We start from the raw sequence: 12,978 nt of genomic DNA on the forward strand, positions 1-12,978 counted from the left end.
ACATGTGGTGGGGGTGCAAGATGGTGAAACAATATTGGACAAGGATATGCGAGGAGCTTAAAAGGATATTTAGAATTTCAATCTTGAAGAAACCAGAGGCTTTTTTAAAATTAAGTTTAGTTTCAAATGACACCCCTAAGAAAAATAGGAATGTATTTCTTTATGCAACCGCAGCAGCCAGAATTGTACTGGCGAAAAACGGGAAAGCTGACAAAATACCAGAATTAGTAGAATGGAGAATAAAGATGTTTGAATTTGCAGAGATGGCACAATTAACAGCATCAATCAGAGGATGTTCTAATCAAGCAATTAAGAAAGAGCGGGACTGTGTTAAGGAAGACATGGTGAAAGTGGGTGCTAAAGTCTGAAAATTAATATGGTATAACTTAATAGCCGCAAGGTGACACAAAATTTAGTAGGAATGATAGGATAAATAAATAGATATAGTGAACAACAACGCAACAATAACAAATAGTACAGCAGGTAAAAGAAGATCAGACATGGATAGAGGGAAGTGTGAGGGATGGGGGGGAAGGGGGCTTTAGGTTTGCCTGAATATATTGAATATATATTGTTTGTTTTGAATTGTCGGTTTTTTCTCGTTTTGTTTTGTAACACCTAAATGTTTAAATAAAGCTTTTAAAAAAAAAAATCTGTCCTCATAAAATGTGGCAATACAGTTTCTTGTTCTGACAAAGTAGAAGTGTATTGAGTAGGAAAGGGGAGGGGAGATAGAAGGACAAGCAGCGAGGGAGAGACCTGCTTCAGAGGAAGCGTGCCTAAGGTCTTCATCTAATCGTAAAGCACAAAGAATACTCAAAGGAAAGTTAGCTGTATCAGACAGCCCAATTTTTAATAAAACCTTGTTAGATATTACAATTGATTATGCATTATAGCAAAATACACATATAACTGAGGACACATTTTACCAGTGGATTTTTAAGAATTGGTAAGTGACAATTCTGTCATTTACTTTTTAAAATTAAAGTTATATCCCATCTAACCATGACTGGGGGGGGGGGAGTTGTACAAGTATTTTTCATGACTGAAGCCCTCCTTGACTAGATACAGGAAATGTCCAGGGAAGTATTTAGTGCGACCACTTCTGAAATCTTCTCCCACCTGCCTAAGAGACACAATACTATCTATAAAATGCCCACATTCATCGTTTAAAGGCACCAGTGCAACACTTCTGGAATTTAAACTAATCAGAAAGAATGCGCTTAGTCTTAATCAGGTCATTTTCTTCTTTCATCCTAAAGGATTCTGAATCATATGCCCACACCGCGTCAATGCCCTCTCCAAAGCTATGATTTGGTCTCCAGTGGGGGAAAGGAAAACGGCAGGCAATGACTCTGGCATCCACTGCTAGCTCTTCCCCAAGCTTCTTCTCCAGTTGCAGCATCTGTGAAGGAACAAAACCCCTCCAGACGGAGGGGAGGACATGGTGTTCAGCCCTAGGATACGTATATGAATAACTAAATGGGTATATAAAACATTAGCTTTCCAGAGAACATCCAGGAACTGCCAACTCATTTCGAAGTTAGGCAAGGGACGATGTACTGTGGAACATACACGTCAAACAATGTATGGAATTATAAAATCAAGTGAGGACTAAATGTCGGAAGACTTTGGCAGAACCTTAGAATCACCTTGGAAGACTTCAGTGGGCTGGTAGACAGATGCAAGAATTAAAAGAGGTTTGCTGAGTGTGAAATAAGACACAGAAGCCTGTACAGAAATGCTGATAGCAAATTAGCAGAAGACACAACAGATGTATCCCGCGATAAGCACTCTGTAGAGGAAGCAAGGCTCTATGCACTTGAATGGTTGTGGGGATACTTCTGGAGAGTTTCACATTTTAGCAGCAGTTTCTACCCCTTTAAAAAAATTATTATTAAAGATTTTCATGGTTTACAAAAGGACATGCCTTGTCTCTTTTTTTTCAAGCTGTACAGTCTTTTCTACCGATCAGTTACATTTGTTATGAGACATTAGTGTTGAGTACAGTATAAGGTCAGGAAGAAGAGGGGGGTGACTTTTATTTTTTTTGCAGTGTACATGTGGGGTTTTGTGTCTATTTGCTTGTTACGTGTCCTTGGTAGTGAGAGAGGTTGGGGGCCCAAGGTGTGGTTGGTTGTCTGCGGTTGCCTGGGATGGGATTTGAGGACTTGTTGGGTAAGTAAGCCAGATTGATGTGTATGCTGTCGGCGGGTTCTTGCTGTCTTGTTGGGCTGTGTATGCAATAAAGGGGAGCCATCCTGGAGTGAAGGCGTCCCTCTTTCATTTGTCCCCGTGTGTCCGTTTCAGCTTATTGTTAGCTTTTCTAATAAGCAGTTTCTACTCCCCCCCCCCCAACATGAAACAAGGATTCTGTCCTACCTATTCATTAAAAAGGTTCTAATTGATTTCTATATACCAACATTCTAGATAATCTTATGATTCAATAACAGGAACTTACCATTTGAGGTACTCCAAATATAACGACGTTTGTGTACTGGGAAAAACTGACCTATTAAAAAAAAAAGGTAGTCATCAATATTCATCCACTAAAAATTCTGTTTGTCTGTCTACTTAGTACAGACCATGTGTATGTAACGTGATGAAAAAGCACATCTAGTTCTTTCTTTTACATTCTAAGAATCAGAAAATCTGTATTTAAGTTAAATTAAACATTTTGCTCCTAATGGCAGCAATGTACTGTAGTGGAGATCCCTGCTCCGTTTCTACATATGGACAACGGAAGGAAACTGGTGGTGAGTTTTGCTACTGTGACTTGCCTGCCACTAAAAAACACCTATCTGAATTTCTGCTGCATAAGCAAATGAAAGTCTCATTTTCTAAACTTATCTTCTACTTCTAAACAATTCATTTTGTGTGTTTTCCCTAGGCTTTACTTCAATCATAAGAAACCTAGATTGGTCTCTGAGCTGGGATAGTGATCGTATTACACTCAAGAACAAACTTTCTAGGTTAAGGCTTCTTGAGAAGTGAGATATTACTAATATTTAACAAGGGATAAATAATTTGGTAGGCTGGTCTAATATTAAAGATTCCTGTTCCAGTCTTTTTATGTTTCTCTTTCATTATATTTTCATGAATTTCAAACATAATTATATTATATGAGAGGAACTGCTTAGTCCACAACCCTCTGAAAAACTCCTGTTTCTTTTAAAGTCACAGCCATCTAACAACTGACTCTCATGAGAACATATCAGATTAACAGTGAAAAGATAACCTGCTTATTCACTAACTCTGATGGAACTTGTATTCCAATACAACTTGTGGGTTGGGGATGGCAAATTAATTTAAATACAGCAATGAAAAGAGTCAGATCAAAACCAAGAGATAAAGAATTCAAACAACAGGGAGCAGCAAGGAAGAAATGGTGAGGTTCAGTAGTGGAAATTAATTTAATTCCTTTGAAATGTTTGTTAGCTGTTTTCCCCCAAAGCTCAAAGTGGCCAACAATAAATAAAATAGCAAGAGAACAGCATGAAATCCCAGTGTTACAAAAGCAAAAGATAACAGCATTCAACAACTTCCAGTTCCCACAGCTCAGATCATAACTTTTAGCCAGAGAAACAGAATGTTTTGCCATTTGGGTTTCAAAAGGACAACAAAACAAGATTACAGAATACAGGAGAGGGAGCCAATGCAAGAACAGAAAAAGGAGTCCTGTGACCATTAGGTAAAGGTAAAGGGACCCCTGACTGTTAGGTCCAGTCGCGGACAACTCTGGAGTTGCGGCGCTCATCTCGCGTTACTGGCCGAGGGAGCCGGCGTACAGCTTCCGAGTCATGTGGCCAGCATGACTAAGCCGCTTCTGGCGAACCAGAGCAGCGCACGGAAACGCCGTTTACCTTTCCGCCAGAGTAGTACCTATTTATCTACTTGCACTTTGACGTGCTTTCGAACTGCTAGGTGGGCAGGAGCAGGGACAGAGCAATGGGAGCTCACCCTGTCATGGGGATCTGAACTGCCAACCTTCTGATCAGCAAGCCCTAGATGAGCAAAATAGATTAGGCAAGTTGAAGAATTCCAGACAGAGGAAAGAGAGAAGACACCAAGCAAAGAGTGTTGAAAGTGTTACAGGGAGAAATAACAGGCGAGAGAGAGGTTTGGTTGCATTAAAAGAGAGTGAAGGATGTCTTTAAAGAAATTACAAAGGGGAAAGTGACAAGACTTCTAGGCATCCTATCTAAAGAGCAGCCCAGTGCAACCAGCCCCCCCCCCCCGCAAATGCAGATTGTGACAGGTGTTGGGAGGTGGCAGACCTAAAGACCCACCTGCTCTTATGAGTAAATAAAGCAATGCGAACGCCATGCATGGTGCCACCTCTAGTCAGGGCCGGCCCAAGACATTTTGGTGCCTGAGGCAAACCTCAAAAGAGTGCCCCCTTCACCATCAGGGAAGAAGGGGCGAGTGAAGACCTACATCGGGAACAAGGAGGGGAGAATCAAATTTACCCGATCTGGTGCTTGAAGTGGGAATCAAAGGCTGCCACGGGGGGGGGGGGTGAAAGGGGCCTCTCTGAATCACGCTGTGTAGGTGCAGAGTTCAGAAGACCCCAGAAGGCAGCCCCCGCCATCTCCTCCTTAGGGGTAGGAGGAGATCAGCAGCCTATTTGCCCAAAGGCCGCTGTGGAGGTGGCACTGAGGAGGGGGCTGAAAGGGAGGGGGCAGGATCCAAGGAGGAGGCTGCAGCAGGAGCAGGCGATGCATCCCTTGGAGACCAGATCTGCTGCTGCGGAGCATCCTGCCGCCCAAGATGGCCGCCTCACCTTGCCTAAGGGGTGTGCCTGCCCAGCCTCTAGTTTGGCCCAAAGACAGACACAAACAAAAAGGTTGAAGAAAGGGGAAAAGGGGAATTGCCATTTTGCCTCTGGCTTTAATTTAATTTATTATGTGTGCTCCAATTCCAATTTTCCATTGGAATTTCAATATTAGTATGCAGCATTTTTTTAAAAAAATGTTAAAAGCCATATTCAGTATTGCAACTGACCATTTTACTTGCATAGCTGATCAGTTGCAAATGTTCTCATACCTTCCATAAGTCTGAAATGTAAAATTTGGCATTCTGATGAACTCCTTCTCTCCAGGCACAGTACCTGGAATACCACACGAGCCAAGGATTTAATTCGTAACCCACAGCTTTGAACCCAACTTTTGCAGCTGCTATTACCTGCAAAAAGATAAATCAGTCTTTGTTCAGTAAAATAAACAGATTCCTTGGGACACCGAATATTAGAACTTGGTACTTTGTGAAAATACTGTACATAAAATAATTTAAATAAGGCAAACATACATCAGGATCTTAGGCATGTATAGCATTGTGTACTGAGTTCAATGGGATTTAATTTCTATTGCATGTATATATGATAGGAATCATAAAAGGAATGCTTTCTTGTTGAAGCAACTATCTGCTCAATTGTAGATCTCAGCCTTGCAAATATCTGAATAAATTGATTTGGCTATTCACTTTAATGGGAATCTGTCAATTTGTTGATAACAAGAAGCAGGTGATGCAATCATTTGGAGCCACTTACTATCAGGGCCGCCTGATAATGTCTTTTCTCCTGCAATGGTTTAAAAAGACAAGAGCTGCAACTTCTTCCATCATGCTCCACCCTTGGTCCCGTTGCCCACATGCCTGCTGAGAGGGCTCTTCCGGATGAGCTGGTCTCCTGCCAGCTTCCAAATGGGGCATTCCAAGGATGGGGAGCAGGCAGGGCTGAACAACTCTAGGATCTGCTGAATCAACCTCTCTTCTAAATTGGAACCAGTGAAGGCGGTGAAGGTCCTGTGTGAGTGCTTGGAGGCGGTTGGAGGATGGATGGCAGCTAACAGATTGAGGTTGAATCCTGACAAGACAGAAGTACTGTTCTTGGGGCACAGGGGGCAGGCAGGTGTGGAGGACTCTTTGATCCTGAATGGGGTAACAACTGTGCCCTGAAGGACCAGGTGCACAGCCTGGGAGTCATTCTGGACTCACAGCTGTCCATGGAGGCTCAGGTCAATTCTGTCAATTCTGTGTCCAGGGCAGCTGTCTCCCAGCTCCACCTGGTACGCAGGCTGAGACCCTACCTGCCCGTGGACTGTCTTGCCAGAGTGGTGCATGTTCTAGTTATCTCCTGCTTGGACTACTGCCATGCGTTCTACATGAGGCTACCTTTGAAGGTGACCCGGAAACTACAGCTAATCCAGAATGCGGCAGCTAGACTGGTGACTGGGAGTGACCGCCGAGACCATATAACACCGGTCCTGAAAGATCTACATTGGCCCCCAGTACGTTTCCCAGCACAATTCAAAGTGTTGGTGCTGACCTTGAAAGCCCTAAATGGCCTTGGCCCAGTATACCTGAAGGAGCGTCTCCACCTCCATCGTTTGGCCCAGACACTGAGGTCCAGCACCGATGGCCTTCTGGCGGCTCCCTCACTGCGAGAAGTGAAATTACTGGCAACTAGGCAGAGGGCCTTCTTGGTAGTGGTGCCCACCCTGTGGAACACCCTCCCACCAGATGTCAAGGAAATAAACAACTAGAAGACATCTGAAGGCAGCCCTGTTTAGGGAAGCTTTTAATACTGGATGAATCATTGTATTTTAATATTCTGGTGGAAGCCGCCCAGAGTGGCTGGGGTACAAATAATAATAATAATAATAATAATAATAATAATAATATTTTAATAATTATATCAAGCTAGTCTCACAGTCATCGCTGGCTGGCATTAGGCCTGATCTTGACCCAACTGCTGGGCCCGGCTGGAGCTGGCACAGGGACAAGGCCCAGCCGTCATCAACCCCCAGCAACCAGCCTGTGACTGCAGCAGCACCGCTCTGCAAAGCCCTGCCAGGCTGGGGGTTAGAATGGAAGTCTGAACCAGGAAGTTAAGCAGTCGCAGAAACTCTGCCTCCCTCTCATTTTTCCTCTTGTCCTTTTGTCCTAGGACGTGGAGTCCCAACTGCTAGAGCAGCAAGGAGTGGGCAAAATACCTGGGATTGTGCACAGGGCAGGAAAAGCCAGAGGTGCTTCAACACCTGACTTAGCAGCAGGTTTTAAAGTGCCCATGTGTGTGTGGTAGGGGACACTGGATTGCAGCTGGCAGCTCTCCTGATGTACTTTATAGCTCAAATGCAATGCACATGATTGGCAGGTCAACTGGAAACATCTCCAATTAAAGGATCTTAGGTAGCAGGACTGGGAAAGAAACCTCTGCCTGGGAACTGCTGCCACTGAGACCAAACAAGTCTGGACTGCATGTGTCAATGGATCCGTCAAAACAGCTTCATGTGTTCCTACATCTCGCCCAGTTCTAGCCCTGTATGAAAGCTACATACACTTTGAGCACAGTGCCACATAGGTCGACATGTACTAGCATGGCTCCAACAAGAACAAAACCTGACTTTGACTCACAATGCGGCCATCTCCACTACCGATATCAACCAGGGGTCCATTTCTGCCCTTTAGCATCCTCAGGACATTTTCAACCTGCTTTGAAGTTGCAGGGACATATGGCAGGCAATGCTTCCTCAGTGCGGGGGCAATGAATGGCGTGGCAACAGAGTACAGGGCCACTAATGTCCCACCAATGATGCCGGTGACCAGTAAGCCCCAGTTCCTTTGTTTAGGGCCCTCATCAGAGACCATCAGCGGCATCATGTCTTGTGCTGTGTTGCCTCCAGAAAGTTTTTCTGGCATACCAAAAATACCTAGAAAAGGGAAAACATTTATTATACAAGAGAATATCTATTAAGCTTATATTTTTACACCCCAATGTCAACAGGAGATATAATATGAGAAAGAGCCCTGCTGGATCAGGCTGTCCCATGTTACATCCTGTTTCCAGCACAGACCATTCAGAAATATCTGAGAAGGCATAAAGGCAACAGCCCTCCTCCTGCTGTTTGTCCCTCACTAACTGGCATTCTGGTCCATGGGGTCATGAAGAGTCAGACACGACTAATCGTCAACAACAACAAACTGGCATTCAAAGGTATACTGCCTCTGAACAACGAGGGTCCATTAAGGATTAGACAAATTTACCATTCACAAATTTATCTAATTCCCTTTTAAAGCTGTCTGAGCGATGGGCTGCCACATCTTGTAGCAGCAAATTTCATTAGTTAATTATACATGAAGTTCGTGTTTAAATCTCTCCCATTCACAGCAGCAGGACTTAAAAATTCTTGGCTTTGGGAATATCATGCCTCTGCTTTCTAATTTAAAACATCAATTTCCTTTTTGGACTGTGCCTCTTGTCAACACTGCCTCAAATTGTATTAACGAAAATGAATTACGAGAGAAACTGAATTATGCCTCAGCTCTGTTCTCATTTAAACAGTACAAAATGTACATACACAATCTAGTATTAATACCTACTACCCAGTCTCGCAGGATCTGAATAATGAAGGATGATCTCTCGTCAGAAATATTTCCTTTGGCATTTCTACTGTAATGTTCATTGGTGTTCTAACACTTGAAATGTTAATGTTCCTTCGTAAATTGGATCCTATTTGCAATGGAAAAAAACAAATGGAGAACACCATACGATATATAAGCTCACTATGCAAATATACTCCTTTTGAATGCATTATCAGAATCACTGAGAATTCAGACACATTCAGCCTGACCCTAAGCTTGTTTATTCAGAAGCAACTCCTACTGATCTGAGCGGGACTTACATGTAAGCATGCATTGGATTAGGCTGCTCATTTCACTGCAAATTCTGCAACGAAATGAGCAGTCTAACCCTGTGCAGGCCTACTCATCTGTAAGTCCCACATGCTGCAGAATATGCCACAAGCCACATTCTTTAGACCAGAGACATTTATTGAAGGCCATCTGCTCTGCCCTATGCAGAGTTAGGCCTGCTGATTCCAATAGCCCTTGTTATGCCCCATTTTGCATAGGATTGGGCTGTAAATGTTCATGACGTATGGCATAGTAACAAAACAGGGAGGGAAACAATGGTCACAAACAGCTATGCAGCAAGATAGTACAGTGTAGAATGTAATATTGGAGGTCAAAAACATCTAAGCCTGGCCTGGAGTTCCTTTTACCAGCTTTTGCTGATTTGCCAACTGCAATCCTATCTGCATGGAGATTATCTGCTTTTGTTATCCAGGTTCTGGTAATCTACCCTTTGGACAAATTCAGTGCAGCATTTGTGGTTCTGCCTTTGAAAACAGGCCACAAACTTCAGCTTGTCCAGAATAGGGTTGTAAGATTGTTAACTGGGGCTGGCCCATCTAACCGTATTAGCTAAAGGTAAAGGACCCCTGGGCGGTTAAGTCCGGTCAAAAGGAACTATGGGGTTGCTGCGCTCATCTCGCTTTCAGGCCAAGGGAGCTGGCATTTGTCCACAGACAGCTTTCTGGGTCATGTGGCCAGCAGGACTAAACTGCTTCTGGCGCAACGGGACACTGTGATAGAAGTCAGAGTGCATGGAAATGCCATTTACCTTCCTGCTGCAGCAGTACCTATTTATTTAGTTGCACTGGCATGCTTTCGAACTGCTAGGTTGGCAGGAGCTGGGACCGAGCAACGGGAGCTCAGACTCAGTGGTTTAGCGACAGTGCCACCCGCGTCCTAATCATATGATGACAGTGCTGCCATCTGCACTGGCTTCCAGTCTGTTTCCAGACCCAGTTCCAGGTGCTGAGGCTGACTTGCAAAGTCCTAAACAGCTTGGCACTGTCTCCTCCCATACGTCCCAAGACAGACAATGAGATTATCTTCCATCAGGGAATGGGCAGGGGCGTAGTAAGGGGGGGGCGGGGGGCGGCCCACCTCGGGCAGCGCCCTGCTGGGGGTGACACTTTGGGCGGTGGCCCCACCCCCGGGCTTTTTTTAAATAAGGCTATTTTTGGCACTGCCAGGGTGAAGCCACAGGGGCGGCCAGCGGGGGGGGGGTGTGTCACCCCCTCCTTGCTGGCCTGCCCCTTGCCTCTATGCTGCGCTCCGCACGGGCCAGCCGGTGGCCAAAAAAAGCCTCTGAAAGGGAGGAAAGGAAGACAAAGCAGGCACTTTCAAGCGCCTGCTTTGCTTTCCTTCGCTCCCCTTTCAGCAGCTTTTCCCGCCGCTGGCTGGTTTGCGGAGCTGGGGCATGGAGAGGGGCGGGCCAGCGAGGAGGGGTGACACCCCTCCTCGCTGGCCCGCCCCAGCTTGCACTCCGCCAAGGGAGCCCGGGCAGCGGCTTCGGGAGTCTCTGTGGGCTGCAGAGACTCCCGAAGCCGCTGCCCGGCATCCCCAGGGGCGGGGTGTCGCGCTGTGCACGTGCATCATGACGCACACACACACCGCGATGTCCCGCCCCGGGCAGCCAAGGGGCTAGAAATGCCCCTGGGAATGGGTACCTCTTTTTGGAGGGGGGAGTACACGTTTCAGTATCGGGCAAAATGTTTTTCTTTTCCCGGGCTTTTTAAACTCTCAAGAATTCAAGTACAGTAGTTGTTTCAGCTTCCGGTTCTGGTTGCCTCAAGGGGGCAGCTCCCACGACAATGGGGGGTTGTAGGTGAAGAAATAAACAAAGATGACTGAGGGTAAATATCTTTGTAAACTCAGGGCCGGGGAGGAATGAGCTTCACTCTCAGATCGTCTCGGTACCTGGCTTTCGCTCCGACATGGAATGTGGGAGGCAGGGAGGCGCTGAACATAACAGCACTTCGCTTGTTGGTAACCCTCCAATGGCACCATTAAGAAGCAGTGTTCTTCTATTCATTAAGAATTTAATTAGGATTAATGTACAGACGCGTGCTGGTAATGATGAGACAAGATTAAGGTCTGCTGATTTGAAATAGCTACAAGGTCGTACAGATTTAAATCGGAAAGATGACTTCATTCGATCTAAAAGACGGTATGTGTTGCAGAGGGGAGCCAATGGCTTCATTATAAATACTTTGTTACATAAAAGCCGCAGCAACCCCCCCCCAAAAAAAACCCCAATTCTTTTTTCATATAGCAAGTGAAGATGTTAATTATTATTATTTTCCCTGGTTGAGGGGAGGACGGATTGGACTTTGAGGACTTGCTAAGGCTTTGGCGGGGCGCCATATCACTCTTCTACAAGTAATTTTAGCTAATTTCTTCAGCTGGACGGAGAAGGGAGAGCTTGGAGGCTTGGCAGGGCGCCAGGGAAACCCCCCCTCCTGGGACTGAAAGTAATGGTGATGGAATTTTACAGATGCAATCAGAGGGTCTAGAGAACAAAAGAGGAGAGATCTCTTTAGAGTGACACCATGAGGGAGACCAGGAACAACCAAGATGAGCATAATATTTGACAAAGATATAAAGGAACAATTGAGATTAATACCTCACAGGAAGAAGAAAGGAGAACTTCACTAGCGAACTTATATATTAAATATTACTAAATGTGTTAATACAAATTGAAGTTAAATAATTGTAACTGTGGTATAAGGGATTTTATCAAGATTGGATTGTAATTGGACTGAGTAATAGTTTGGAAGCAGAATTAAAGGGAATTAGTAGGCCTTGAAGTACAGCATGCAGGGGGCCACTTAAATTTTATAATTGGTTATGTGATTTATTTGTATTTAAATTGGCATTGTAATTTGGTATTGATACACAGTGGAACCTCTACTTATGGACATAATTCATTCTGGAGGCCCATTTGCTGGTTGAAACGGGATGCTAGAAAGAAGAGGCGTCTTGTGCGCATGCGCATTCGGTGGTAGCGCGCTTCTGTGCATTTACTTCAAAATCTAAACCCTGTGTTTGCGTGTGTTGGAATTTTTTTATTCCGATTTTATTTTCCTCTTTATACTTTATTTACAGTTGCATTATATTTGACTGGAAATCACTCAGAGAAACTTGTTATTAGACAGCACACATATATTAATAAATGAGTAAGGCCGTGGTTGTTGGACCCGTGGCCTCATCTAGGTCAAACCTTGCCATTTACCACAATTTTGTACAAATGTTATTGTGTCAAGAGGAGAAGAAAGAGGGAGAACGGCGGCATGGCAAAATGAAAAGAGGGAAAAGAACGGCGAGGAGGAGGAAAAACGAAGGTGGACAAGAAAAAACAGGGTGTTTTTGGAGCAGCAGAACTCACCCCCAAGGCCAGAGGCCGAGGCTCCCTAGCACCAGGGGGCCCGCCGGCTTCCCAGTCACCGGCGCCCAGCCTCACCCTGCCCAGGCTTCATTGGAGTCCAGCGCCCTTCGGCCCCCTGGGATAAGGCGCAAAAGGGATGCGCGCGGGGCAGAGAACTCCGTCGCAGGAGGGAGGAACGCCAAGAGCGCGCCAACTCCGGGCAGAAGCGTCAAGGGAGGCCGCCACTCCGGGCAGACTGCACCATTGGGCCCACCAAAGGGGGGAACAGGGCGTCCCCCTGAGTGAAGGGGTTCCCTTGCCTGCTTCCACTGAAAAGCCAAAGGATACCATCGAGTTCAGAAGACAATTGCCACCTCGGTGCTTCTCGAAGCGAGGCCGCCCGCTTGAACCATCGCATTTTCTGCAGGAGGGAAAAGGGAACCCCCCCTTCCGAATTCAGGGTTTTCCTCCCCCGTCCCGCCTAGGGTGGTTGGCGCATAGAGATAGGAAAACTGTAGAGGGCCACTACAAAAGTTTTGAGTCTCGCAAACCCCTGGAGCTGCCCGCAGAGAATATGGAGAAATCCAGGGCTTTGGTTGACCTGAGCCTGGCGTCCTTCCCATCCCCAGAGAGAAGGCGGCGGCGGCGGCGGCAGCGGCAGCACAGGAGTCTACCATCTCAGATGACGGAAGAGGTGCTGACAGGGGCTTGTTTTTGTTGGGACTTATTTGTATTGGATGCGGGACTGTCATAAGAACTACGATCTTCGTGGCGCACGTTGGTTCGCTTCCCCGGCTTGTAAACCGCCTCGCGTATACCAACACAGGAAGACGGTATACAAAAGAAACGGCGTAGATGGGTTAAACCCGTAGTGTAGAGATAGCTTTCGCTTTTAAGCCGGAAGTTCAAATGGTTACCCATCCCTC

The 12,978-nt window shown here is 45.7% G+C and overlaps 1 protein-coding gene across 5 annotated transcripts; it reads right to left on the reverse strand.

Annotated features, from left to right (window-relative positions):
• Nucleotides 1-822: 822 nt before the first annotated feature.
• ATPSCKMT (ATP synthase c subunit lysine N-methyltransferase) lies at nucleotides 823-12,489 on the reverse strand. 5 transcript variants are annotated; one of them, XM_033154105.1, is made up of 6 exons: nucleotides 12,427-12,489; nucleotides 8,380-8,509; nucleotides 7,414-7,709; nucleotides 5,047-5,184; nucleotides 2,462-2,512; nucleotides 823-1,405 (listed from the first exon to the last, which is right to left on the reverse strand). In XM_033154105.1, the coding sequence occupies exons 3-6, from the start codon at nucleotides 7,696-7,698 to the stop codon at nucleotides 1,205-1,207; spliced, it is 675 nt and encodes a 224-aa protein (XP_033009996.1). In that variant the 5' UTR covers nucleotides 7,699-7,709; nucleotides 8,380-8,509; nucleotides 12,427-12,489; the 3' UTR covers nucleotides 823-1,204. The 5 variants fall into 5 exon arrangements, with proteins under 5 accessions (XP_033009996.1, XP_033009997.1, XP_033009994.1 ...); XM_033154106.1 differs by lacking the exon at nucleotides 12,427-12,489 and having other exon boundaries at nucleotides 8,383-8,541; XM_033154103.1 differs by lacking the exon at nucleotides 12,427-12,489 and having other exon boundaries at nucleotides 8,380-8,541.
• Between the last annotated feature and the right edge of the window lie 489 nt (nucleotides 12,490-12,978).

This window comes from Lacerta agilis, chromosome 7, assembly GCF_009819535.1.
Source record: "Lacerta agilis isolate rLacAgi1 chromosome 7, rLacAgi1.pri, whole genome shotgun sequence".
NCBI lineage: Eukaryota > Metazoa > Chordata > Lepidosauria > Squamata > Lacertidae > Lacerta > Lacerta agilis.